The sequence below is a fragment of the Oncorhynchus clarkii genome, chromosome 6 (genome assembly GCF_045791955.1).
Source record: "Oncorhynchus clarkii lewisi isolate Uvic-CL-2024 chromosome 6, UVic_Ocla_1.0, whole genome shotgun sequence".
In the NCBI taxonomy this organism is placed as follows: domain Eukaryota; kingdom Metazoa; phylum Chordata; class Actinopteri; order Salmoniformes; family Salmonidae; genus Oncorhynchus; species Oncorhynchus clarkii.
In genome coordinates this window covers 26,985,650-27,009,932 of record NC_092152.1, presented here as the reverse complement: position 1 = coordinate 27,009,932, position 24,283 = coordinate 26,985,650, and the positions used below count along the sequence as shown (strand labels likewise).

Sequence of the window (24,283 nt, the reverse complement as noted above, 5' to 3'; positions counted from 1 at the left end):
TATCTCTATTATATTTATCCCTATATCTCTGTCATATCTCTATATCAATCTTTAATCTCCCCAGACTGGTATAGAGGGTACACAATACGGAACAAAGCACAGAAGGTATGGCAACAACCGTATATCCATTCATGGTTTTTCCTTAAAATTAGAAAATAATTTGAGGAAGAGGTTTACGTTTCTGTTTCATCTCATAGGGCATTTTCCCAGCCTCGTACATCCATTTAAAGGAGGCTAAAGTTGAAGGGACAGGGTAAGGTGCCACTCACTTGTTATGTCATTAAAAATTGATTGTATTTGATGGGATGTGTGACTTGACCTATTTGCACGATTTGATGCATGTGATGCACCTATGGGACCCAATATCTGGTACGTTCCTTCCTTCCACCCATCTTACAGCCAGCAGGAAATAGTTATCCCAGGAGACCTACCACTGGTACTGGAGTTAGGCGCCACTCTGAGGGAATGGGCACAAATATGGCACAAGCTATATGTGGTACGTTGAGAAAACTAGTTTCTTATCCATCACCCTACTTACATAATCTTTACATTAAAGAATTCACTTTACCCTTATGCTGTTATTCAACTCTGACACTTAGTCTGTTTGGAAAAGGGTAATTATGTTAGCCTGGGTGACTGTGATGATGAATATGACTGTTTGTTTGACAGAACAACAAGACCACTCTGTTCAGGGGCGTACAACAGATGGCCTACAGCCTCATCGAGTATCGATCTCAGATAGTGTCTGGAACATTGCCCAAGGATGACCTTGTGGAGCTCAGGAAGAAAGTCACAGCTAAGATTGATTATGGAAACCGGTATAAATTGCACTCTACTTGAATTGCATTGTGACATAAACATGCTTGTAACGTTTTATGTGACTGAGAAATGGTGCTAAGAATATGCCCTTGTAAATCTGTCCTAAGCTATATTTGATGCTTTCTGTTGTACAGGATTCTAGGGTTGGACCTGGTGGTGCGAGATGATGCAGGGAACACTCTGGACCCGGACTGCACAAGCACAGTCAATCTATTCCGAGCCTTTGAGACTGCATCCCGCAGTATAGATGACAGAATACAAGAGGAGAAGGCATGGACCAGCTGTTGTTTGCGCCTCTCTGATAGATAAAATACTACATGTATATGCTGCAGAGTTAGCCCTGCCAGTGCATCGTGTTTGCTCATACAGTGTCTCTGTGCCCCTCTGTAGACCCGGAAGCAGAATCTGGAGATGCGGCGCCAGTCCCTGTTTAGCACAGTGCACACATACAGTCTCCTCATGAACCTCAAGAACTTTGTTTGTAACATCGGGGAGGATGCAGAGCTGCTTATGTCGCTCTATGACCCTGACCAGTCAGAGTTCATTAGGTCAGATACCAACTAATTTAAATTCATTGCATTATACTAAACCACCATTACCATTCTGACACTTGACAGAACATTTCGTCCAGTACTCATGTGTTCCACATTGCATATATATTTAATAACGTGACTGTATGTAGGCATTTTGATATATTTGTGTTTTTGTATTATCTTGTCAAAAACACACAGAGGTTTGTTACAGTGAGGTATGGGAGGTGTGATTCTTGATTGTGAATGCCATGTATGTTTGCAGTGAGAACTTCCTGGTGCGCTGGGACAGCATGGGCATGCCCAAAGAGATTGAGAAACTCAATAATCTGCCTGCCCTCTTCACGGTAACAGAGATGAAAGCCTCCCTTCCACTTTCTTATTCCCTGTTGTTGTAAATGTAATAGTCTAGCCATGGGGCCTAATAGATGGACCGGAAGCGGGCAGTGACAGTCCTTGGTTGAGGCATGCTATGCAATGCCATGCCATGCCATTTATATCCTCAGACAGGCTCTTCATCTGAACTGCTCATATTAAAATTCATATAAGCAACATTGCATAAGATATTGAATATGTTCTGCCTTGCAACTTTTACTTTACTTGCATTATGTCGTCCTTATCTTTGCATTGAAATGGTCTTCTCCACTCTGCCCTCTCTGGCCAGGATCTGAGCAGCAGTGACCTGATTAGGCCACGTCTCTTCCTCGTCTGTCAGATTATCAGGGTGGGCAGCATGGAACTCAAGGAGGGCAAGAAACACACAGGAGGGTTAAGGAGACCGTTTGGTGTAGCTGGTGAGATGTCTTTTAATTGAGATGTCTTCCCTATATTTGTTTGCGCAAATTTACACATTCTATTAAATCTGAAATCAGAACACTACCCCATTTACTCAGAGTTTGAGTGAATGGGTAATTGAGGGCCTAAACAAACATTTACAGTAGGATCCCTGTCCTGGATAAAAGCCAGACACACCCTGAGCCCACCTGAACCTGCTTACCCTCCTGACCCATAAACTACCTCTACGTTGTCTGCCTTGCCAAAGGAGTCAGGGGAAAGGATTTAAATATCCCTCTCTTTTTTGAGTGGAGGATTACATTTCTGGGTTGGATGAGAAATTGTCTCCTCTGGTGTCTCAGCAAATGAACTGAACCCAGAATCATTGGAAGCAATAAAGAGCTCTTTTTTCCGTCAGCTATTTCCTAAGAAATTACTAATTGAGAGAGAAAGAGGAATGCCTACTGAACCATCATCTATTGCAACACAAAGCTCAAGATCACACAGACAGGCTGGAATCATACCTATGCTCCTGTTGTGGATGTATCTTTTTATCATTGTCTCTGGTGCATTGGAACAGGTGTCTGAGGGCCCAATAACTTGTTTTTTAAACACAAATTACATTGTCGTTCTGCTATGTAGTTTATTTAATCAGAGTGAAGACTGCTGTGAAATGGCTCAAGCTGAGAAATCAAATACCAAAGATATTAAAGTTATGTCATGCTAGCAGCAGCAGTGGCAATAACAGGATCATTTAATTGAAAGCAGCTTATTAGCTTAGCCTTTGCCACATATCACCACCACATTCACAGTTGCCTCTGTTCACAGTGATGGACATCACAGATATCGCCCATGGGAAAGCAGATGATGAGGAGAAGCAGCATTTCATCCCCTTTCAGCAGTGAGTGTTTTAAAATCTCTCACGGGCTCTGTTCATTTTCACAGTGATAATAGTCCTCACTCCCCAGTCCATTTTAACTCAACCTTCTCTTATACCATCATAGAGTCAGAAATGACAAATGGCTTGAACTGTTTTAGGATATAGCACTTAAAGGAATGCATTATGCAACTGCACTGTAGTGCACTGTAGTGCAGTGTAACAAAAAATGCAACTGGAGACTGTTCTTATTCTTGCTTGGTCACATGCACTGTTATATTTTGTGGATTTCCTTTTCCAATATCTCAATATGTCTTTCATAGCTCTATGTTTTGTGATCAATGGTTCCATCCACTTGTCAGTCCCACTTTAAAAAAATATTTATCCCCCTCTCTCCCTTCTTCTCTCTCCCAGGATAGCTATGGAGACCTATATCCGTCAGAGGCAACTCATCATGTCACCTCTCCTCCCATCCCGGGTCATTGGAGAGAATGAGCCTCTCACTGCCGTCTTCAACAAAGTCATTAACACCCGGGAGGTTAACCACAAGGGCCAGGGTAAAGAGACACACTCACTGACACTCTGTGGCAACAACTCACCAGTTTGCCTAGAATATAGCAGAGTAGAACAGAATATAAAATACAAAGGAATGTAACTCGGAAGTGGCTTTTAAAATGTGGGTCTGGGTTCAAAATAGAAACGTAACAGGTTGTGTGTATCCATTCTGAACATTCTGTTAGTTTCTCTGTCTTGTTAACTATCTCTTCATTGATTGGCCCTGCTGGGTTCTCAGGACTGTTTGTGACCTTAAAGCTACTTCCTGGTGACCTGTCCCAGGTCAGGAAGGACTACTCCCACTTTGTGGATCGCACCACCGCCATTGTTAGAAAGATGGGCTTCCCTGAGATCATCCTCCCAGGTGCCATACGTTTTTATATGTTCTTCTTTGTAGCTGAATTACATCTGAAACAAGGGGTTGCATACTTTGTAGCTGAATTGCATCTGAAACAAGGGGTTGCATACTTTGTAGCTGCCTTTACAGCAGTGACAGTTAATAGATTGCTTTTCAATATTAACCAACTAATTCGCCTCCTCTAGGATATGTGAGGAACGATATATATGTGACCTTGCTGCAGGGGGAGTTTGACCGCGGTAAAAAAACGTCACCCAAAAATGTTGAGGTGATGTTGAGTGTACTAGATGACGATGGCAATCTCATGGAGGTAAGGGTGCTGTCTTAACATTATGTGTGCCTCCACATTTCTTTCTTTAACCATTTTTACCTCAAGTATTACATGGTGGTCAACTCATGTTTGTTGGTTTATTGTACGAAAACTTAAGTTATTACAAAATGACCCCAATTCATGTTTATACATATACATGGGGTTTCTTGTCTGCAAAAAAATATGTTTGACTGAAGCTCATTCCTTCTCCTTGAATAGAAAGCAATATTTCCTGGAGCTGGATATGATGGGATCACAGAGTACAAGTCTGTAATTTACTACCAGGTCAAGCAGCCGAGCTGGAATGAAACAGTCAAGGTACAGCTCACTTACCTGCATCCCAGGTGTTTCTGTCAGGACAAGAGAGCTCTATACTCTCCCCATGGTGGCTCAAGTTCAGCAATTCATTTCCCAAAAAGATTTGGCTCTATACAATGAAATAATCCTTTAGAGGAGATATTGGCACTCGTACAACATGCTAGACAGATACTAGACATTACTTTCTCTGTCTCTTGTTATGATACTCTCCTCACTCCTCTCCTCATTCCTTTCTTCTCCCCTTGCAAGGTGACTATTCCGATTGAAGATGTGGGTCGCTGTCATCTCAGAGTGATGTTTCGACACAGATCATCTCAGGACTGTGAGTGCCTCACGTTTCTAAAACACTCAACACCCGGGCAGCCTGCCCTAACCCTCTGGGATCTGGTCAGAATGAATATGAATGTGTCCTTCAGAGTTGGTTGATTGGGTTCTCACTGACACTGCTGTGTTTCCTTTAGCTAGAGACAAATCAGAAAAGCCATTTGGCATGGCGTTCGTCCGCCTGATGAAAGGAGACGGAACCACACTGAGAGACGGCAGACATGACCTCATTGTCTACAAGGTGGGACCAACACAGCACTATGCTACTGACACAGACCCTATATGATGCCCACAGCTTGGTGGAACCAGAGGGTTCGGATACATTTGATTCATTTGAAATAATTCTCTCCCCATAGGGATTCTATTTCATTATTTGTTAAGTAGTGAAGTAGTAATTATTTAGATATTTCTTATAAAATAAAAAGCTGAAAGTAAGTAGATCATTCATGGCCCCTCCCTGGTCAATGAATAGCAAATGACATACAGATTAATATGTTTTAGTATTTAATTCCTTTTGTTCATTTGGCTAAGGTTGATGTAAAGAAGACTGAGGATGCAAAGACATACCTGACTCTGCCAGGCTCCTGGGCTGAGGTGGAGGAGAAGGAGAGGCAGACAGGGAAAACCTTTCAGCATTCAGGAGTCATCCCAGTCACAAAGGACAGCTTCCAGATTGGCACTCTCACCTGCTCCACTAAACTCACCCAGAATGGTACTGTAGTAGGACATGATTATCTGGGAATCAATGTATTTAGAATCAAACAGACCTTAACAAATGTAATCAAATCAAATCCAACTCTTTCCGCACTTCGGCTCATAATACAGAGTAGAATGATGTTGACATAAAAGTAATATTCTCCTGTTCCTCTTCCAGTGGATCTCCTGGGCCTATTGAACTGGAGGTCCAACCCTGAACAGCTGGACCAGAACCTGCAGCGCCTGATGGAGGTAGAGGGAGGAGAGATTGTCAAAGTGAGTCTGACTCCTCCAGTGTCCTTAACTAGTTTAACATACAAGGACACCCTATACTAATGCATTTGTCTTTTGTGGTCTTAGTTTCTACAGGACACACTTGATGCCCTGTTCAACATCATGATGGAGACTTCAGAGAAGGACACCTATGACAATCTGGTCTTTAATGCTCTGGTGAGTTCTGGAGTGGTGGGTGAATTACCTGTGTTAAGCGATCAGGGTTAATGGCATCTGTCTTTAATATACCAAAAGACAGTTGTATATCAGAAACTATTCATGCAACAACATTTTCCAGCAGGTTTCTATATTACACTGGTTCCTGACTGTGCTTTGCTTTTCTTCTAGGTGTTCATAATCACACTGATTGGAGACATCAAGTTCCAGCACTTTAACCCAGTACTGGAGACATACATCAACAAACACTTCAGTGCCACTTTGGCTTATATGTAAGTATAGCCCTCTCCTTTTTCACATTTCCCTCTCTACTCAGTTCATTTTTCTTTCCTCCTGTTTTGACACCTTTCCACCAATTCAGAATGCAGTCATTTATATGCAGTTACTGGTATGCCTGAGTGCCCCATTCCATTACTTTTTCAGGAAGCTGACCAAGGTTCTGAATTACTATGTGGGCCATGCAGATAAGCCTGTCCTAACAGAGGGGCTGTACTCAGCCCTCAAAGCCCTCAAGTACCTGTTCAGGTTCATTGTGCAGTCCCGGGTCCTCTACCTCAGGTATCATATCATATCATGGCCTTCCTTCCTCATACATATTCATACATTTGGTAAACAATATTAGTTTGTTTTGAAATGAGCAATGTCCTTCTTTCTGTTTATTCAGATTCTATGGGACCAGTGAGGATGGGGATGCTTTCTTTAACTCCATCCGGACACTCTTCCTCTCCTTCAACACACTCATGGACAGACCGCTAGACGAGGGAGTGAAACCGCTAGACGAGGGAGTGAAGATAAAGGTGAGTTGGTGTAGGGGAGAGACACTGGTATGGACACTTGCATGGTACTTCATCTTCTTTAATGCACTCTCAGTTAACATTGAATAGCCTGGTAGGGCAGCACTCACTGTATTATTCTAATGAAATTGTCAGCTTTACAAACTAGCTTACCCTTTATATGTTAATTGAAGCCATAAGGGCCATCCACACCAAGGATGATAGCCATAAAGATACATTATACAAAACTATAACCAGCGTTCTGCAGTACACCTGTCAATCAACTTATCAATGCATACTGTAGGCCTGTTAATAAGGTGGTAACACAGAACATTCAGTGCTTCAGGGTGTGTTCACTGTTATTGTGACAACTGCAAATAATACTTAAATGTACATATAGGAACTCATATTCAAATGTAGTCATTCAACAACAAATACTGCCGTGAGTAGCCTATATGCAATGAATTTACACAGTTGAAATATATTGTTTAATCTGATAATAAAATGGCAGGTAGCCTAGGATAGTGTGCGCCCCAGTCTGCGCTCCAGCTCGACATTCTTCCTAATTGATTAAGCTTTTTGGGGACAAGAAAAACAATCATACCTAGGCTATAACAGTAAAATACAATAATGCTTTTTGAATGTATTTTTCTAGCTAGTAAATCATTATAGTCTAGGCTGTAAACTGCAGTGGATATGTCATTTCAATAACCGCAAAAAAAAAATGCGTTTTGAATGCATGATTCATTCCGAAATAATAATAATCTAGCCTAGGCCTGATTAGGCAACCATATTGATCAGTAATGGGTATTGTCTTGACAGTTGGCAAGGTCCAGAAAGGCACAATAGTAGACAAGTCATAGTGTGTATTTTGCCAGGATGTATTGGCGTTAACAGATAGGCCTACCATCGAAAATATGGCCTTCTCATGCGCTGTTTGTCGTGGATCATCATTCTCCCAAGTCGTCTTATAAGTAACGTGGACACCAATATGCTCACACATGGCCATTTATTCAGGCATGTTTCTCTTGCGCTCTGCCTTCTCTCCTCTCTGAGCAGCCTCGCGCACCTAGAGCCAACAACGCTTCAATGGAACGCGTTTTTGATTGGTTGTCAATGTTTAATCGTTGGAGGGACAGGGAAAAAAGTCTCTCTGGAAGTGATCGCTGTCGTTCTCCACTATTTTTGTTGTTATCGTTGTAGTCTGACGTTCCTGTTCACTTGAATTAGAACGATTATATTTATTTGTATCGTTTTTATCGTTTTTGTTATAGTTATCGTCCTTGGTCCTATAGTTATTGACTTTTATGCTGGCTTCATGAAAGATAGTTCAAGTTTTACTTGATAAACACTTTATAGTTGACTCGCTCTGTAAAGCATTATCCAGTGATATTTCCTTCATGTTGTTTTAATAATACTTTTGAGACCTTGTCTTTTTCAGGGGGCGATACTGAAATACCTCCCCACCATCATTAATGACATAAAAAATGTCTTTGACCCTGTGGAGCTCAGGTAACTCCTTGTAATGACATTTTAACAGTAAAATCTCTGCAGAAATTATTCTGTTTCCTGTATAGAAAAGATAGTGACATTGTCACATGTCCTTGCCTTTTTCTGTATGTCTTCCTGTCTCTCCCTCACTAGTGTTCTTCTGACCAAGTTCATCGAGAGCATCCCTGACTCTCAGCTGGTGCGCCAGAAGCTTGGTTGCATGTGTAAGATGGTGGAGAGTGGCCTTTTCAAAAAGCCAGGTACTGTGGCGCCTCTCTGGTTAAAACACAACTTTATAATCATCTCTATTTAAAAACAGAACCACATGATGACACATTTGAATGGTCTCTATTTGTCTTTGACCCTACAGAGTGTCGAGATGTCCTCTTGCCACTGTTGACTGACCAGCTGAGTGGGCAGCTGGATGACCACTCCAATAAGCCTGACCACGAGGCCTGTGTTCAGCTGCTCAGCACTGTGCTTGACAACCTGGACCGCAAGGATGTGGTGAGTGGCTAATTGCTACAGCACATCTCTATCTCTGCTGCTGGAAACACTGAAATCAGTCACATCCCTGACTCTAACTGGATGGGTTTTGAAACAAAGACAGTGCCTTGCGAAAGTATTCGGCCCCCTTGAACTTTGCGACCTTTTGCCACATTTCAGGCTTCAAACATAAAGATATAAAACTGTATTTTTTTGTGAAGAATCAACAACAAGTGGGACACAATCATGAAGTGGAACGACATTTATTGGATATTTCAAACTTTTTTAACAAATCAAAAACTGAAAAATTGGGCGTGCAAAATTATTCAGCCCCCTTAAGTTAATACTTTGTAGCGCCACCTTTTGCTGCGATTACAGCTGTAAGTCGCTTGGGGTATGTCTCTATCAGTTTTGCACATCGAGAGACTGACATTTTTTCCCATTCCTCCTTGCAAAACAGCTCTAGCTCAGTGAGGTTGGATGGAGAGCATTTGTGAACAGCAGTTTTCAGTTCTTTCCACAGATTCTCGATTGGATTCAGGTCTGGACTTTGACTTGGCCATTCTAACACCTGGATATGTTTATTTTTGAACCATTCCATTGTAGATTTTGCTTTATGTTTTGGATCATTGTCTTGTTGGAAGACAAATCTCCGTCCCAGTCTCAGGTCTTTTGCAGACTCCATCAGGTTTTCTTCCAGAATGGTCCTGTATTTGGCTCCATCCATCTTCCCATCAATTTAACCATCTTCCCTGTCCCTGCTGAAGAAAAGCAGGCCCAAACCATGATGCTGCCACCACCATGTTTGACAGTGGGGATGGTGTGTTCAGGGTGATGAGCTGTGTTGCTTTTACGCCAAACATAAAGTTTTGCATTGTTGCCAAAAAGTTCAATTTTGGTTTCATCTGACCAGAGCACCTTCTTCCACATGTTTGGTGTGTCTCCCAGGTGGCTTGTGGCAAACTTTAAACAACACTTTTTATGGATATCTTTAAGAAATGGCTTTCTTCTTGCCACTCTTCCATAAAGGCCAGATTTGTGCAATATACGACTGATTGTTGTCCTATGGACAGAGTCTCCTACCTCAGCTGTAGATCTCTGCAGTTCATCCAGAGTGATCATGGGCCTCTTGGCTGCATCTCTGATCAGTCTTCTCCTTGTATGAGCTGAAAGTTTAGAGGGACGGCCAGGTCTTGGTAGATTTGCAGTGGCCTGATACTCCTTCCATTTCAATATTATCGCTTGCACAGTGCTCCTTGGGATGTTTAAAGCTTGGGAAATCTTTTTGTATCCAAATCCGTCTTTAAACTTCTTCACAACAGTATCTCGGACCTGCCTGGTGTGTTCCTTGTTCTTCATGATGCTCTCTGTGCTTTTAACGGACCTCTGAGACTATCATAGTGCAGGTGCATTTATACGGAGACTTGATTACACACAGGTGGATTGTATTTATCATCATTAGTCATTTAGGTCAACATTGGATCATTCAGAGATCCTCACTGAACTTCTGGAGAGAGTTTGCTGCACTGAAAGTAAAGGGGCTGAATAATTTTGCACGCCCAATTTTTCAGGTTTTGATTTGTTAAAAAAGTTTGAAATATCCAATAAATGTCGTTCCACTTCATGATTGTGTCCCACTTGTTGTTGATTCTTCACAAAAAAATACAGTTTTATATCTTTATGTTTGAAGCCTGAAATGTGGCAAAAGGTCGCAAAGTTCAAGGGGGCCGAATACTTTCGCAAGGCACTGTATTATTTATCTGAGCTGCTTGTCTGTGTCCTCAGGGTCCAACCCAAGGTCATGTCCAGCTGATTATGGAGCGACTGCTTCGCAGGGTCAATCGCACTGTCATCAGCATGAGCAGAACCTCCCCTCTCATTGTAAGACCCTTCTTCTTCATCTAACTCTAAAGTTATTTTAATTTGTTCAGTTGGTAGCCTAATATTTTATTTTAAGTTTCCATGTATAAGGCACAGTGCTGAAAATCTGCTTCTATGCATCCTTTACAGTATATAACTTGGTTAGCACTTATAAGCATTCAACAATATAAGCAGGTTATAAGCATATAACATGTTATACAGTACCAGTCAAAAGTTTGGACACACCTACTCATTCAAGGGGTTTCTTTATTTTTACAATTTTTCTACATTGTAGAATAATAGTGAATACATCAAAACTATGAAATAACACATATGGAATCATGTAGTAACCCAAAAATTGTTAAACAAATCTAAATATATTTTATATTTGAGATTCTTCAAAGTAGCCACTCTTTGCCTTGATGACAGCTTTGCACACTCTTGGCATTCTCTCAACCAGCCTCATGAGGAATGCTTTTCCAACTGTCTTGAAGGAGTTCCCACATATTCTGAGCACTTGTTGGATGTCCAACTCATCCCAAACGATCTCAATTGGGTTGAGGTCGGGTTAATTGTGGAGGCAAGGTCATCTGATACAGCACTCCATCACTCTCTTTCTTTTTCAAATAGCCCTTACACAGCCTGGATGTGTGTGGGGTCATTGTCCTGTTGAAAAACAAATGATAGTCCCACTAAGCACAAACCAGATGGGATGGTGTATCGCTGCAGAATGATGTTGTAGCCATGCTGGTTAAGTGTGCCTTGAATTCTAAATAAATCACTGACAGTGTCACCAGCAAATCACCCCAACATCATCACACCTACTCAATGCTTCAAGGTGGGAACCACACATGCAGAGATCATCCGTTCACCTACTCTCCGTCTCACAAAGACACGGCAGTTGGAAGCAAAAATCTCACATTTGGACTCATCAGACCAAGGGACAGATTTCCACTGGTCTAATGTCCATTGCTCGTGTTTCTTTGCCCAAGCAAGTCTCTTCTTATTATTGGTGTCCTTTAGTAGTGGTTTCTTTGCAGCAATTTGACCATGAATGCCTGATTCACACAGTCTCTTCTGAACAGTTGATGTTGAGATGTGTCTGTTACTTGAACTCTGTGAAGATTTATTTGGGCTGCAATTTCTGAGGCTGGCAACTCTAATGAACTTATCCTCTGCAGCAGATGTAACTTTGGGTCTCACGAGAGCCAGTTTCGTCAGAGCACTTGATGGTTTTTGCGACGCACGTGAAGAAACTTTCAAAGTTCTCAACATTTTTCACATTGACTGACCTTCTTGTCTTAAAGTAATGATGTCTGTCATTTTCTTTTCTTATTTGAGCTGTTCTTGCAATAATATGGACTTGGTCTTTTACCAAATAGGGCTATCTTATGTATACCACCCCTACCTTGTCACAACACAACTGATTGGCTCAAACGCATTAAAGAAGGAAATACATTTTCCAAAAGTCATCAAGGCAAAGGGTGGCTACTTTGAAGAATCTAAAATCTAAAATACACGTTTTTTGTTACTACATGATGTGTTATTTCATAGTTTTGATGTCTTCACTATTATTCCACAATGTAGAAAATAGTAAAAATAAAGAAAAATCCATTGAATGAGTAGGTGTGTCTAAACTTTTGACTGGTACTGTATGTGGGATCCTAAACTAGTTTTTCAGCTAAGGTGACTGATGCTCTGTCTTCTCCATACCAGGGTCATTACCTAGCCTGCATGACTGCCATCTTGAAGCAGATGGATGACATGCACTACGCCCACTACATAAGTACTTTCAAGACCAGACAGGACATTATTGTAAGTGGTCCGCTCCTCCTGCCCTGGGCATCGCTCTTCCTGAGTCATCCAGTCGATAGCTGGCATTCAACCACTGGTGCTTGTAACTGCACCTGAAGTGGTTATTGATTATAGACATTTCATGAGGACTGACTTGGAACAATGTGAGGATCTCCCTGTCCTTGCTTCTTTTTCTTTGTGTGGGTCTAATATGAGGAAAGCTTAGGTACCTGCTGTGCATAGTTTAACCTTTCTAGTGCAGGCGTTCCGCTAACGGAACCCCTCGATGACATTCTGCTGAAAAGGCAGCGCGCTAAATTCAAAAATATTTTTTTGAAATATGTAACTTTCACACATTAACAAGTCCAATACAGCAAATTAAAGATAAACATCTTGTTAATCTACCCATCCTGTCCGATTTCAAAAATGCTTTACAGCGAAAGCACAACATGTGATTATGTTAGGTCATAGCCAAGTAAAAAAAAAAAAAAAAAGCAATTTTTCCAGCCAAAGATAGGAGTCACAAAAAGCAGAAATATAGATAAAATGAATCACTAACCTTTGATGATCTTCATCAGATGACACTCATAGGACATCATGTTACACAATACATGTATGTTTTGTTCGATAATGTGCATATTTATATCCCAAAATCTCAGTTTACATTGGCGCGTTATGTGCAGTAATGTTTTGATTCCAAAACATCCGGTGATTTTGCAGAAATACTCATAATAAACATTGATAAAAGATACAAGTGTTATTCACAGAATTAAAGATAAACTTCTCCTTAATGCAACCGCTGTGTCAGATTTCAAAAAACTTTACGGAAAAAAATAAATCTGAGAACGGCGCTCAGAGCCCAATCCAGCCAGATAAATATCTGCCATTTTGGAGTCAACAGAAGTTAGAAATAACACTATAAATATTCACATACCTTTGATGATCTTCATCAGAAGGCACTCCCAGGAATCCCAGTTCGACAATAAATTACTGATTTGTTCCATAAAGTCCATAATTTATGTCCAAATAGCTACTTGTTGTTAGCGTGTTCAGCCCAGTAATCCATCTTCATGAGGCGTGAGCACTTCGTCCAGAATAAAACTCGAAAGGTTCCGTTACAGGTCGTAGAAACAAGTCAAACGATGTATGGAATCAATCTTTCGTTTTTTTTTTACATAAAACATCAATAAGGTTCCAACCGGAGAATTCCTATGTCTGAAGTAAAGCACTGGAACGAGAGCTAACTCTGTCGGGAGCGAGCATCACGAGCCTGAGACACTCTGCCAGACCACTGACTCAAACAGGTCTCATGAGCCCCTCCTTTATAGTAGAATCCTCAAACCAGTTTCTAAAGACAGTTGACATCTAGTGGAAACCGTAGGAAGTGCAACTTGACTCCATAGACACTGTGTATTCGGTAGGCCAAGCGTTGAAAAACTACAAACCTCAGATTTCCCACTTCCTGGTTGGATATTTCTCAGGTTTTCGCCTGCCATATGATTTCTGTTATACTCACAGACATTATTCAAACAGTTTTAGAAACTTCAGAGTGTTGTCTATCCAATGTCTATCCAATACTAATAATAATATGCATATATTAGCATCTGGAACAGAGTATGAGGCAGTTCACTCTGGGCATGTTGGGATAGGGGGCAAGTCCATTGATTGTTACTAATCAATGGACTTGGTTAGAAACACAATCCCATGTTTGTGCAGACATGAAGATGCATAAATCCAGGTACTTGCAGTACAGGTAAGGTAACTGTTCTCCCTGGCCCACTACAGGACTTCCTGATGGAGACATTCATCATGTTTAAGGACCTGATGGGGAACGTTTTTCCCTCTGACTGGATGACCATGAACCTTCTGCAGATTGGGGTGTTTCTGCGGGCCATCAACCAGTACTCTGAGGTCCTCAACATGTACTTCCTAGACCAGACCCACTTTGAGCTGCAGGTGGGTCTCAAGTCTCCACCTCTTAATGGGGTGGACAAAAGACATCTGTGTCTCTCTCCTAATGTAATCTTAATTCAATAATTGTCTCAATGTCCATGTCAAAATGTTTATCATATTCTCCTCTCTTCAGCTATGGAACAACTACTTCCATCTGACTGTGGCATTCCTTACCCACAAGTCATTGCAGCTGGAATCCTTCTCTCAAGAGAAACGGAACAAAATACTTAACAAGTATGTCCTTTTCTTCTTTATTTTGTGTATGAGTGCAATATTTAAATTCCCCCAAATAAATAATTACACAAGAAAAATCAAAATTGCACAGTGTATTTTAATTGATACAGTATACAGTACAGTATTCACACCCCTTTACCTTTTCCACCCTTTGTTGTGTTAGAAAGTGGGATTAAAATGGATTTAATTTTTAAATTGTTCAATGATCTACACAAAATACTCTGTTATGTCAAAGTGGTCGAAAAAATCCATATTTGTTATAAATTAATACAAATAAATCAGTATGCACCCCCCTGAGTCAATAGATGTTAGAAACACCTTTGGCAGCGATTAAAGCTGTGAGTATTTTTTGTCTACGTCTCTAGAGCTTTGCACACCTGAATTGTACAATATTTGCCCAATATTCTTTTAAAGAATCAGCGAGCTCTGTCACCATCGGCCTCATGGTGAAATCCTTGAGCAGTTTCCTTCCTCTACGGCAACTGAGTTAGGAAGGACGCCTGTATCTTTGTAGCGACTGGGTGTATTTATACACCATCCAAAGCCTAATTAATAACTTCACCATGCTCAAAGGGATATTCAATGTCTGCTTATTATTATTAAATTTTTTTACACATCTAGCAATCAGTGCCCTTTACGAGGCATTGAAAAACTTCCCTGGTCTTTGTGGTTGAATCTGTGCTTGAAATTCACTACTCGATTGAGGGACCTTACAGATAATTGTATGTGTGGGGTACAGAGATGGGGTAGTCATAGACAAATCATGTTAAACGCTATTATTGAACACAGAATGAGTCCATGCAACTTATTATGGGATTTGTTAAGCACATTTTTCTCATGAACTTATTTGTGCTTGCCATAACAAAGGGGTTGAATACTTTTGACTGAAGACATTTTCAGCTTTTCATTTTTAATTAATTTGTAAAAAATCTCTAAAAACAAAATTATACTTTGACATTATGGGGTATTATGTGTAGATCAGGGTGCAACACAAAACCTTTGGGGAAAAGTAAAGGGGTATGAATACTTTCTGAATACACTGTAAATGCTCCTGTTAGTAAATATATAAATAAATATGTATTCATGCTCTACTGCATGTAGTGTCATTCTATGATGTGGTTACAGGTATGGAGACATGAGGAAGAGCATTGGCTTTAAGATCAGAGACATGTGGTATAATCTTGGTAAGTACCATCCGGTAGTTGTTATCTCTGTGAGACAGGAACTCCTCAAATAGAAGTGTCTAGAGAATGGCCTGTTCAGTGGAAACATGCTCTGATAGGAGAGAAGCTAGACATTGTTGTTTTATTGCCAGGTTTCACGGTGGACGCTTTTTGTTTACAGCTTTATGAGTTTACTGTCTTTTTGTTTGCATGAAAAAGGAGTGTGGCTTATTGCCCTTTCAAATGAACCATGTGTAACATTTGTTTCTAACTGCATCCTGTGTGTATCCCTCAGGCCCCCACAAGATGAAATTCATCCCTGCCATGGTGGGGCCCATCCTGGAGGCTACCCTGGTGCCTGAGCCAGAGCTTAGGAAAGCCACCATCCCCATCTTCTTTGACATGATGCAGTGTGAGCACAACTTCACTCCCAGCCGTACCTTTGACATGGTGAGATAGCTGCCCACAGTAGTGTTGCCTGTCTGGCTTTACAGTATAACTGTACAAATAGAGTTTCCCAGCTTTATTTGGCTGAACTGATCCTTGCATTGGCATGTGTGATGTGTTTTTAATATGTATGCCTGTAAATGCAGTTTGAGAATGAACTGATCACCAAGTTGGATCAGGAAGTAGAGGGAGGCAGTGGGGATGAACAGTACAAAATCCTGCTGGAGAAAACGTAAGCACCCTGCAATCAGAGAGAGATGCCTTTTTCTTATTACCTCATGGTTTCGTATTCAAGACCTAAATAAGGGCTATTTATCTATATTGCATTGTTGGTATTGTGTAGGCTACTGGAGCACTGCCGGAGGCACAGATACCTGTCTCAGTCAGGGGAGGAGCTGGCTCTGCTGCTCAGCAGTCTGCTGGAGAAGCTACTGGCATACCGCACCATCACACATGACGAGAGCCCTGAGCTCCGCATGAGCTGCACCGTCAACGTCCTGGTACGCCCTTACAGTACCCAACTAAGATGCAGCGGGGAGCTCACCAGGCACTATCTAATCCATTGGACTGGTTTATGTGGAACTCACAATATAGTCTGAACGATTGAGCCACATTCACCAACTCAGAGGAGTAGTATATGAAGATGTTATGTTTCTACATTGAACAAATTCATTTTTTACTAAATGTTATCATCAAACATTTGAACCAAACCTGAGTTTTTCCACTGTTTTTATTTTGGTTGTGACAGAATTTCTATAAAGAGAAGAAACGGGAAGACATTTACATACGGTGAGACAGTTGGATAAATGAATAGTCTTCTTTGCATCCCATTTTGTTAGATATCACTCTAAAATACTGAATTCGTCCTCAGGTATCTGTACAAGCTGAGGGATTTACACCTTGTCTGTGAGAACTACACAGAGGCAGCCTATACCCTGTTACTTCATGCCGAACTCCTTGAGGTCTCACTCAACATTCAATTCGACTTTCAATAAAAACATGTCTTTTGAATATTTCCCTAAAGTTACAGTTAACATACTATAACATACATTACTAGAAAACTAAATGCAATTTGTGTATTGTGTCCACCTCAGTGGTCTGACAAGCCCTGTGCACCTCATCTGATCCCCGGTGACGGCCAACATGTCTGGACCCAGCAGGAGCTCAAAGAGAGGCTCTTCCAGGAGATAATCTGTTACCTGGACAAGGGCAAAGTGAGTTCCCACCCTCATCCTCACTACAGTTACCCTATTAGGAACCCTGATCTTCAGATGAAGTTCAATATATTGGCTCCCTTGCACTTTGCAATGGAGCAGAATGTTCTGTTTTCTCTTTTCAAAACTGGTTGAATGGCTATTTTTACCCTGTAGTCACCTGCAATTTACCACAAGTAGGATCACTGCTGAGAATCATCAAGGCCATTTTTTCACTTTGAACTGAAAAATCTCATTTTCAGTTTAGATTTCTTTTGGGGGTGCAGTTGTAAATCAAACAAATACACATGTGAACCCCATCAATTTTTTCAATTTCAACTTATTTCAGAAGAAATAGTGAATTGTGCAAGAGTGCCAATATATTTGACCGCATCTGTAGGGTTAGAGCTTCTATGCTACTTCCCCTGAACATACCACAAGAGCTACTGCCAGAGATATTTGTGTCAGTTGAATTTGCAACAAAATAATCTGATGGCCATATTCAATCAAACATGGTTACCAGATTTACAGATTACTACTGTTCACCACAGTACAGGGCCATGCACATACCTTTTGGGGGGCATGTGCTCAAATAATTCCAGCAACCGTGGTCACAAACCCGTTGAGCAGTTATTACAGAAGAGGGGAAAGCAGCACAATCTGCCCACTGGGCACAGACATTAATTCAACGTCTATTCCATGTTGGTTCAATGTAATTTCATTGAAATTACATGGAAACAACATTGATTCAAATCAAATCAAATGTATTTATATAGCCCTTCGTACATCAGCTGATATCTCAAAGTGCTGTACAGAAACCCAGCCTAAAACCCCAAACAGCAAGCAATGCAGGTGTAGAAGCACGGTGGCTAGGAAAAACTCCCTAGAAAGGCCAAAACCTAGGAAGAAACCTTGAGAGGAACCGGGCTATGTGGGGTGGCCAGTCCTATTCTGGCTGTGCCGGGTGGAGATTATAACAGAACATGGCCAAGATGTTCAAATGTTCATAAATTACCAGCATGGTCAAATAATAATAATCACAGACAGAACAGTTGAAACTGGAGCAGCAGCACGGCCAGGTGGACTGGGGACAGCAAGGAGTCATCGTGTCAGTTAGTCCTGAGGCATGGTCCGAGGGCTCAAGTCCTCCGAGAGAGAGAAAGAAAGAGAGAAAGAGAAAATTAGAGAGAGCATACTTAAAATTCACACAGGACACCGGATAGGACAGGAGAAGTACTCCAGATATAACAAACTGACCCTAGCCCCCCGACACATAAACTACTGCAGCATAAAAACTGGAGGCTGAGACAGGAGGGGTCAGGAGACACTGTGGCCCCATCTGATGACACCCCCGGGCAGGGCCAAACAGGAAGCATATAACCCCACCCACTTTGCCAAAGCACAGCCCCCACACCACTAGAAGGATATCCTCAACCACCAACTTACCATCCTGAGACAAGTCCGAGTATAGCCCACAAAGATCTCCGCCACGGCACAATCCAAGGGAGGGCGCCAACCCAGACAGGAAGATCACATCAGTGACTCAACCCACTCAAGTGACGCACCCGCCCTAGGGACGGTATGAAAGAGCCCTAGTAAGCCAGTGACTCAGCCCCTGTAATAGGGTTAGAGGCAGAGAATCCCAGTGGAAAGAGGGGAACCGGCCAGGCAGAGACAGCAAGGGCGGTTCGTTGCTCCAGAGCCTTTCCGTTCACCTTCACACTCCTGGGCCAGACTACACTCAATCATATGACCCACGGAAGAGATGAGTCTTCAGTAAAGACTTAAAAGTTGAGACCGAGTTTGCGTCTCTCACATGGGTAGGCAGACCATTCCATAAAAATTGAGCTCTATAGGAGAAAGCCCTGCCTCCAGCTGTTTGCTTAGAAATTCTAGGGACAATTAGGAGGCCTGCGTCTTGTGACCGTAGTGTACGTGTAGGTATGTACGGCAGGACCATATCAGAGAGATAGGTAGGAGCAAGCCCATGTAATGCTTTGTAGGTTAGCAGTAAAACCTTGAAATCAGTCCTTGCCTTGACAGGAATCCAGTGTAGGGAGGCTAGCACTGGAGTAATATGATAACATTTTTTGGTTCTAGTCAGGATTCTAGCAGCCGTATTTCGCACTAACTGAAGTTTATTTAGTGCTTTATCCGGGTAGCCGGAAAGTATAGCATTGCAGTAGTCTAACCTAGAAGTGACAAAAGCATGGATACATTTTTCTGCATCACTTTTGGACGGAAAGTTTCTGATTTTTGCAATGTTACGTAGATGGAAAAAAGCTGTCCTTGAAACAGTCTTGATATGTTCTTCAAAAGAGAGATCAGGGTCCAGAGTAACGCCAAGGTCCTTCACAGTTTTATTTGAGACGACTGTACAACCATTAAGATTAATTGTCAGATTCAACAGAAGATCTCTTTGTTTCTTGGGACCTAGAACAAGCATCTCTGTTTTGTCCGAGTTTAAAAGTAGAAAGTTTGCAGCCATCCACTTCCTTATGTCTGAAACACATTCTTCTAGCGAGGGCAATTTTGGGGCTTCACCATGTTTCATTGAAATGTACAGCTGTGTGTCATCCGCAAAGTTAACATTATGTTTTCAAATGACATCCCCAAGAGGTAAAATACATAGTGAAAACAATAGTGGTCCTAAAACGGAACCTTGAGGAACACCGAAATGTACAGTTGATTTGTCAGAGGACAAACCATTCACAGAGACAAACTGATATCTTTCCGACAGATAAGATCTAAACCAGGCCAGAACTTGTCCGTGTAGACCAATTTGGGTTTCCAATCTCTCCAAAAGAATGTGGTGATCGATGGTATCAAAAGCAGCACTAAGGTCTAGGAGCACGAGGACAGATGCAGAGCCTCGGTCTGATGCCATTAAAAGGTAATTTACCACCTTCACAAGTGCAGTCTCAGTGCTATGATGGGGTCTAAAACCAGACTGAAGCATTTCGTATACATTGTTTGTCTTCAGGAAGGCAGTGAGCCATTTCTAAATTTTTTGAGAGGAATGGAAGATTCGATATAGGCCGATAGTTTTTTATATTTTCTGGGTCAAGGTTTGGCTTTTTCAAGAGAGGCTTTATTACTGCCACTTTTAGTGAGTTTGGTACACATCCGGTGGATAGAAAGCCATTTATTATGTTCAACATAGGAGGGCCAAGCACAGGAAGCAGCTCTTTCAGTAGTTTAGTTGGAATAGGGTCCATTATGCAGCTTGAAGGTTTAGAGGCCATGATTATTTTCATCATTGTGTCAAGAGATATAGTACTAAAACACTTGAGTGTCTCTCTTGAAACTAGGTCCTGGCAGAGTTGTGCAGACACAGGACAACTGAGCTTTGAAGGAATACGCAGATTTAAAGAGGAGTCCGTAATTTGCTTTCTGATAATCATGATCTTTTCCTCAAAGAAGTTCATGAATTTATTACTGCTGAAGTGAAAGCCATCCTCTCTTGGGGAATGCTGCTTTTTAGTTAGCTTTGCGACAGTATCAAAAAGGAATTTCGGATTGTTCTTATTTTCCTCAATTAAGTTGGAAAAATAGGATGATCGAGCAGCAGTAAGGTCTTTCCAAGCTAGTCGGAAGACTTCCAGTTTGGTGTGGCGCCAATTCCGTTCCAATTTTCTGGAAGCTTGCTTCAGAGCTCGGGTATTTTCTGTATACCAGGGAGCTAGTTTCAGATGATAATTTTTTTTAGTTTTTAGGGGTGCAACTGAATCTAGGGTATTGCGCAAGGTTAAATTGAGTTCCTCAGTTAGGTGGTTAACTGATTTTTGTCCTCTGGCACTGCTCACACATTCAACCACTGTGTAAGCAGTGCAAAACTATTTTGTAAGTGGAATAAATGCTGCACTTATTAACAATGAACAACACAAATCCAGTCAAAATAGAAGAAACTATTTTTATTTAACCTTTATTTAACTAGGGAAGTCAGTTAAGAATAAATTCTTATTTACAATGACGGCCTACCCTGGCCAATCCCTAACCCGGACGACACTGGGCCAATTGTGCGCCTCCCTATGGGACTCCCAATCACGGCCGGTTGTGATACAGCCTGGAATCGGGTCTGTAGTGACGCCTCTAGCACTGAGATGCAGTGCCTTAAACCGCTGTGCCACTCGGGAGCCCGGTGACCAACAGATGCATATCTGTTTTCCCAGTCATGTAAAATCCATAGATTAGGGCCTAATGAATTTATTTCAATTGACTGATTTCCTCATATAAACTGTAACTCAGTAAAATCTTTGAAATTGTTGCATGTTGGGTTTATATTTTTAATCAGTGCACAGTACCAGTAAAAAGGTTTGGACACACCTACTCATTCAAGGGTTTTTCTTTATTTTTTACAATTTTCTACATTGTAGAATAAAACTTGTAGTCACCAATAATTTTTTTAACAAATCACAATATATTCAGTCTTGAAGGAGTTCCCACATATGCCAAGCACTTGTTGGCGGCTATTCCTAACTCATCCCAAACCATTGCAATTGGGTTGAGGTCGGATAATTGTAAAGGCCAGGTCATCTGATGCAGCACTCCATCACTCTCCTTCTTGGTCAAATAGCCCTTACACAGCCTGGAGGTGTGTTTTGGGTCATTTTCCTGTTGAAAAACAAATGATAGTCCCACTAAGCGCAAACCAGATGGGATGGCGTATCGCTGCAGAATGCTGTGGTAGCCATGCTTGTTAAGTGTGCCTTGAATTCTAAATAAATCACAGACAGTGTCACCAGCAAAGCACACCCACACCATCACACCTCCTCCATGCTTCACTGTGGGAACCACACATGCAGAGATAATCCGTTCACCTACTCTGCGTTTCACAAAAACACAGCAGTTGGAACCACAAATCTCACATTTGGACTCATCAGACCAAAGGACAGATTTCCACCAGTCTAATGTCCATTGATCATGTTTCTTGGCCAAAGCATGTCTCTCCTTATTATTGGTGTCCTTTAGTGGTGGTTTCTTTGCAGCAATTTGACCATGAAGGCCTGATTCACGCAGTCTCGTCTGAACAGTTGATGTTGAGATGTCTCTGTTACTTGAACTCGTTTTTTTGGCCTGCAATTTCTGAGGCTGGTAACTAATGAACGTATCCTCTGCAGCAGAGGTAACTCTGGGTCTTCCATTCATGTGGCGGTCCTCATGAGATCCAGTTTCATCATAGCGCTTGATGGTTTTTGAGACTGTACTTCAAGAAACTTTCAACGTTTTTGAAATTTTCCAGATTGACTGACCTTCATGTCTTAAAGTAATGATGGACTGTCATTTCTCTTTGCTTATTTGAGCTGTTCTTGCCATAATATGAACTTGATCTTTTATCTTCTGTATACCACCCCACCATGTCACAACACAACTGATTGGCTCAAACACATTAAGAAGGAAAGACATTACACAAACAAACTTTTGATAGACACAGCTGTTAACTGAAATGCGTTCCAGGTGACTACCTCATGAAGCTGGTTGAGAGAATGCCAAGAGTGTGCAAAGCTCATCAAGGCAAAGGGTGGCTAAAATCTCAAGTATAAGATATATTTTGATTTGTTTAACACTATTTTGGTTACTACATGATTCCATATGTGTTATTTCATAGTTTTGATGTCTTCACTATTATTCTACAATGTAGAAAATAGTAAAAAATTAATTAAACCCTTGAATTGAGTAGGTGTGTCCAAACCTTTGGCTGGTACTGTAAATCAACCCAACTCCATTTGTTGCCACTATCATGTATCCCAGTTACCCCCAAAAAGGAGTTGTACAGAACTTGCAACCCCCCGCATACACACATGCATGTGCGCACACGCAAACATGCACACACAATCAATGCGCAAAAATGGCCTGCCATTGCATCCATAAACGGTGATGCATTTTTTCCAAACGAAGGATAGCCTACAGAAATAACTCACATTTGTCACCTGCATTTGGAGCTGAAAATCATTCATGTTAGCAGCCAATATCAAGTAGGTATATATCATGTCACTTCTCTGGAGTCCAGAGCAAGCAAAATCATACAGTCTACTTGCAGTGGAGGTTGCAGGATCGGATGGAAAAGCTGTCTGTAACATGCCAACAATTTCCAGGGCAGCCTGCCTGCAGAGTGCGCGTTGCCAATAGGTAGGCCGGCTCTTCCTTAAACATATCATTATACTTTGGGCAGAATATGTTACATCTTCAACCCACAATTTTGAAGACAGTGCAATGTTATAGCTGCTTATCTTTAGACAGCCAGTATCCACCCAAACTAGACCTATCTGAAATATGAAAATGATTCATCAAAATCACCAGATACCCTATTGTACTGGCAGAGATGAGTCAGTATTAGATTGATAAACTGCATTTTATATAGATGATGAATGTAGGCCTGCCTACTCTGTTTTTGCCATGCAAAACTGGAGGAAATTAAACAAGTTCTTTCTGGTCACTAATCTGGATATGCGCACCCGCCTTTGCGCGCCAATGCTAATGATTGGTCATTGGTCAGCAATCAAGACACCAACTTTTTGGTTTTGAAGCATAAACGGCACGGCTTGCAAACTATCACTGATTACAAAGGGAAGGACAGCCGCAAATAAGACTAGCCTACCAGACAAGCTAAATACCTTCTATACTCGCTTCAAGGAAAGAACATTGAACATGCATGAGAGCACCAGCTGTTCCGGATGACTGCGTGATCATCCTCTCCGTAGCTAATGTGATTAAGACCTTTAAACAGGTTAACATTGACAAGGCCGCAGGGCCAGTCGGAGTACCAGGACGCATACTCAGAGCATGCGCTGACCAGCTGGCAAGTGTCTTCACTGACGTTTTCAACCTCTCTCTGACCCAGTCTGTAAATACCTACAGGTTTCAAGCAGACCACCTTA

At 41.5% G+C, this 24,283-nt stretch overlaps 1 protein-coding gene across 1 annotated transcript in view; it reads left to right on the top strand.

The window, feature by feature from the left end:
* The window catches only part of LOC139410881 (dedicator of cytokinesis protein 5-like), a 53,822-nt gene that overhangs the window by 12,030 nt on the left and 17,509 nt on the right, over window positions 1-24,283 (top strand). Inside the window, exons 3-37 of the mRNA XM_071156500.1 lie at window positions 65-105; window positions 198-253; window positions 400-496; window positions 670-818; window positions 954-1,089; window positions 1,210-1,367; window positions 1,615-1,696; window positions 2,014-2,143; window positions 2,952-3,024; window positions 3,415-3,557; window positions 3,794-3,919; window positions 4,099-4,223; window positions 4,443-4,541; window positions 4,791-4,863; window positions 5,003-5,106; window positions 5,397-5,577; window positions 5,740-5,837; window positions 5,922-6,011; window positions 6,183-6,283; window positions 6,435-6,569; window positions 6,676-6,808; window positions 8,226-8,296; window positions 8,429-8,535; window positions 8,646-8,782; window positions 10,547-10,642; window positions 12,338-12,436; window positions 14,201-14,371; window positions 14,502-14,602; window positions 15,728-15,786; window positions 16,061-16,215; window positions 16,359-16,444; window positions 16,556-16,712; window positions 16,961-17,001; window positions 17,084-17,174; window positions 17,307-17,426. Of these exons, the coding sequence (XP_071012601.1) occupies window positions 65-105; window positions 198-253; window positions 400-496; window positions 670-818; window positions 954-1,089; window positions 1,210-1,367; window positions 1,615-1,696; window positions 2,014-2,143; window positions 2,952-3,024; window positions 3,415-3,557; window positions 3,794-3,919; window positions 4,099-4,223; window positions 4,443-4,541; window positions 4,791-4,863; window positions 5,003-5,106; window positions 5,397-5,577; window positions 5,740-5,837; window positions 5,922-6,011; window positions 6,183-6,283; window positions 6,435-6,569; window positions 6,676-6,808; window positions 8,226-8,296; window positions 8,429-8,535; window positions 8,646-8,782; window positions 10,547-10,642; window positions 12,338-12,436; window positions 14,201-14,371; window positions 14,502-14,602; window positions 15,728-15,786; window positions 16,061-16,215; window positions 16,359-16,444; window positions 16,556-16,712; window positions 16,961-17,001; window positions 17,084-17,174; window positions 17,307-17,426 (3,821 nt within the window). The remainder of the gene's footprint in view (window positions 1-64; window positions 106-197; window positions 254-399; window positions 497-669; window positions 819-953; window positions 1,090-1,209; window positions 1,368-1,614; window positions 1,697-2,013; window positions 2,144-2,951; window positions 3,025-3,414; window positions 3,558-3,793; window positions 3,920-4,098; window positions 4,224-4,442; window positions 4,542-4,790; window positions 4,864-5,002; window positions 5,107-5,396; window positions 5,578-5,739; window positions 5,838-5,921; window positions 6,012-6,182; window positions 6,284-6,434; window positions 6,570-6,675; window positions 6,809-8,225; window positions 8,297-8,428; window positions 8,536-8,645; window positions 8,783-10,546; window positions 10,643-12,337; window positions 12,437-14,200; window positions 14,372-14,501; window positions 14,603-15,727; window positions 15,787-16,060; window positions 16,216-16,358; window positions 16,445-16,555; window positions 16,713-16,960; window positions 17,002-17,083; window positions 17,175-17,306; window positions 17,427-24,283) is intronic.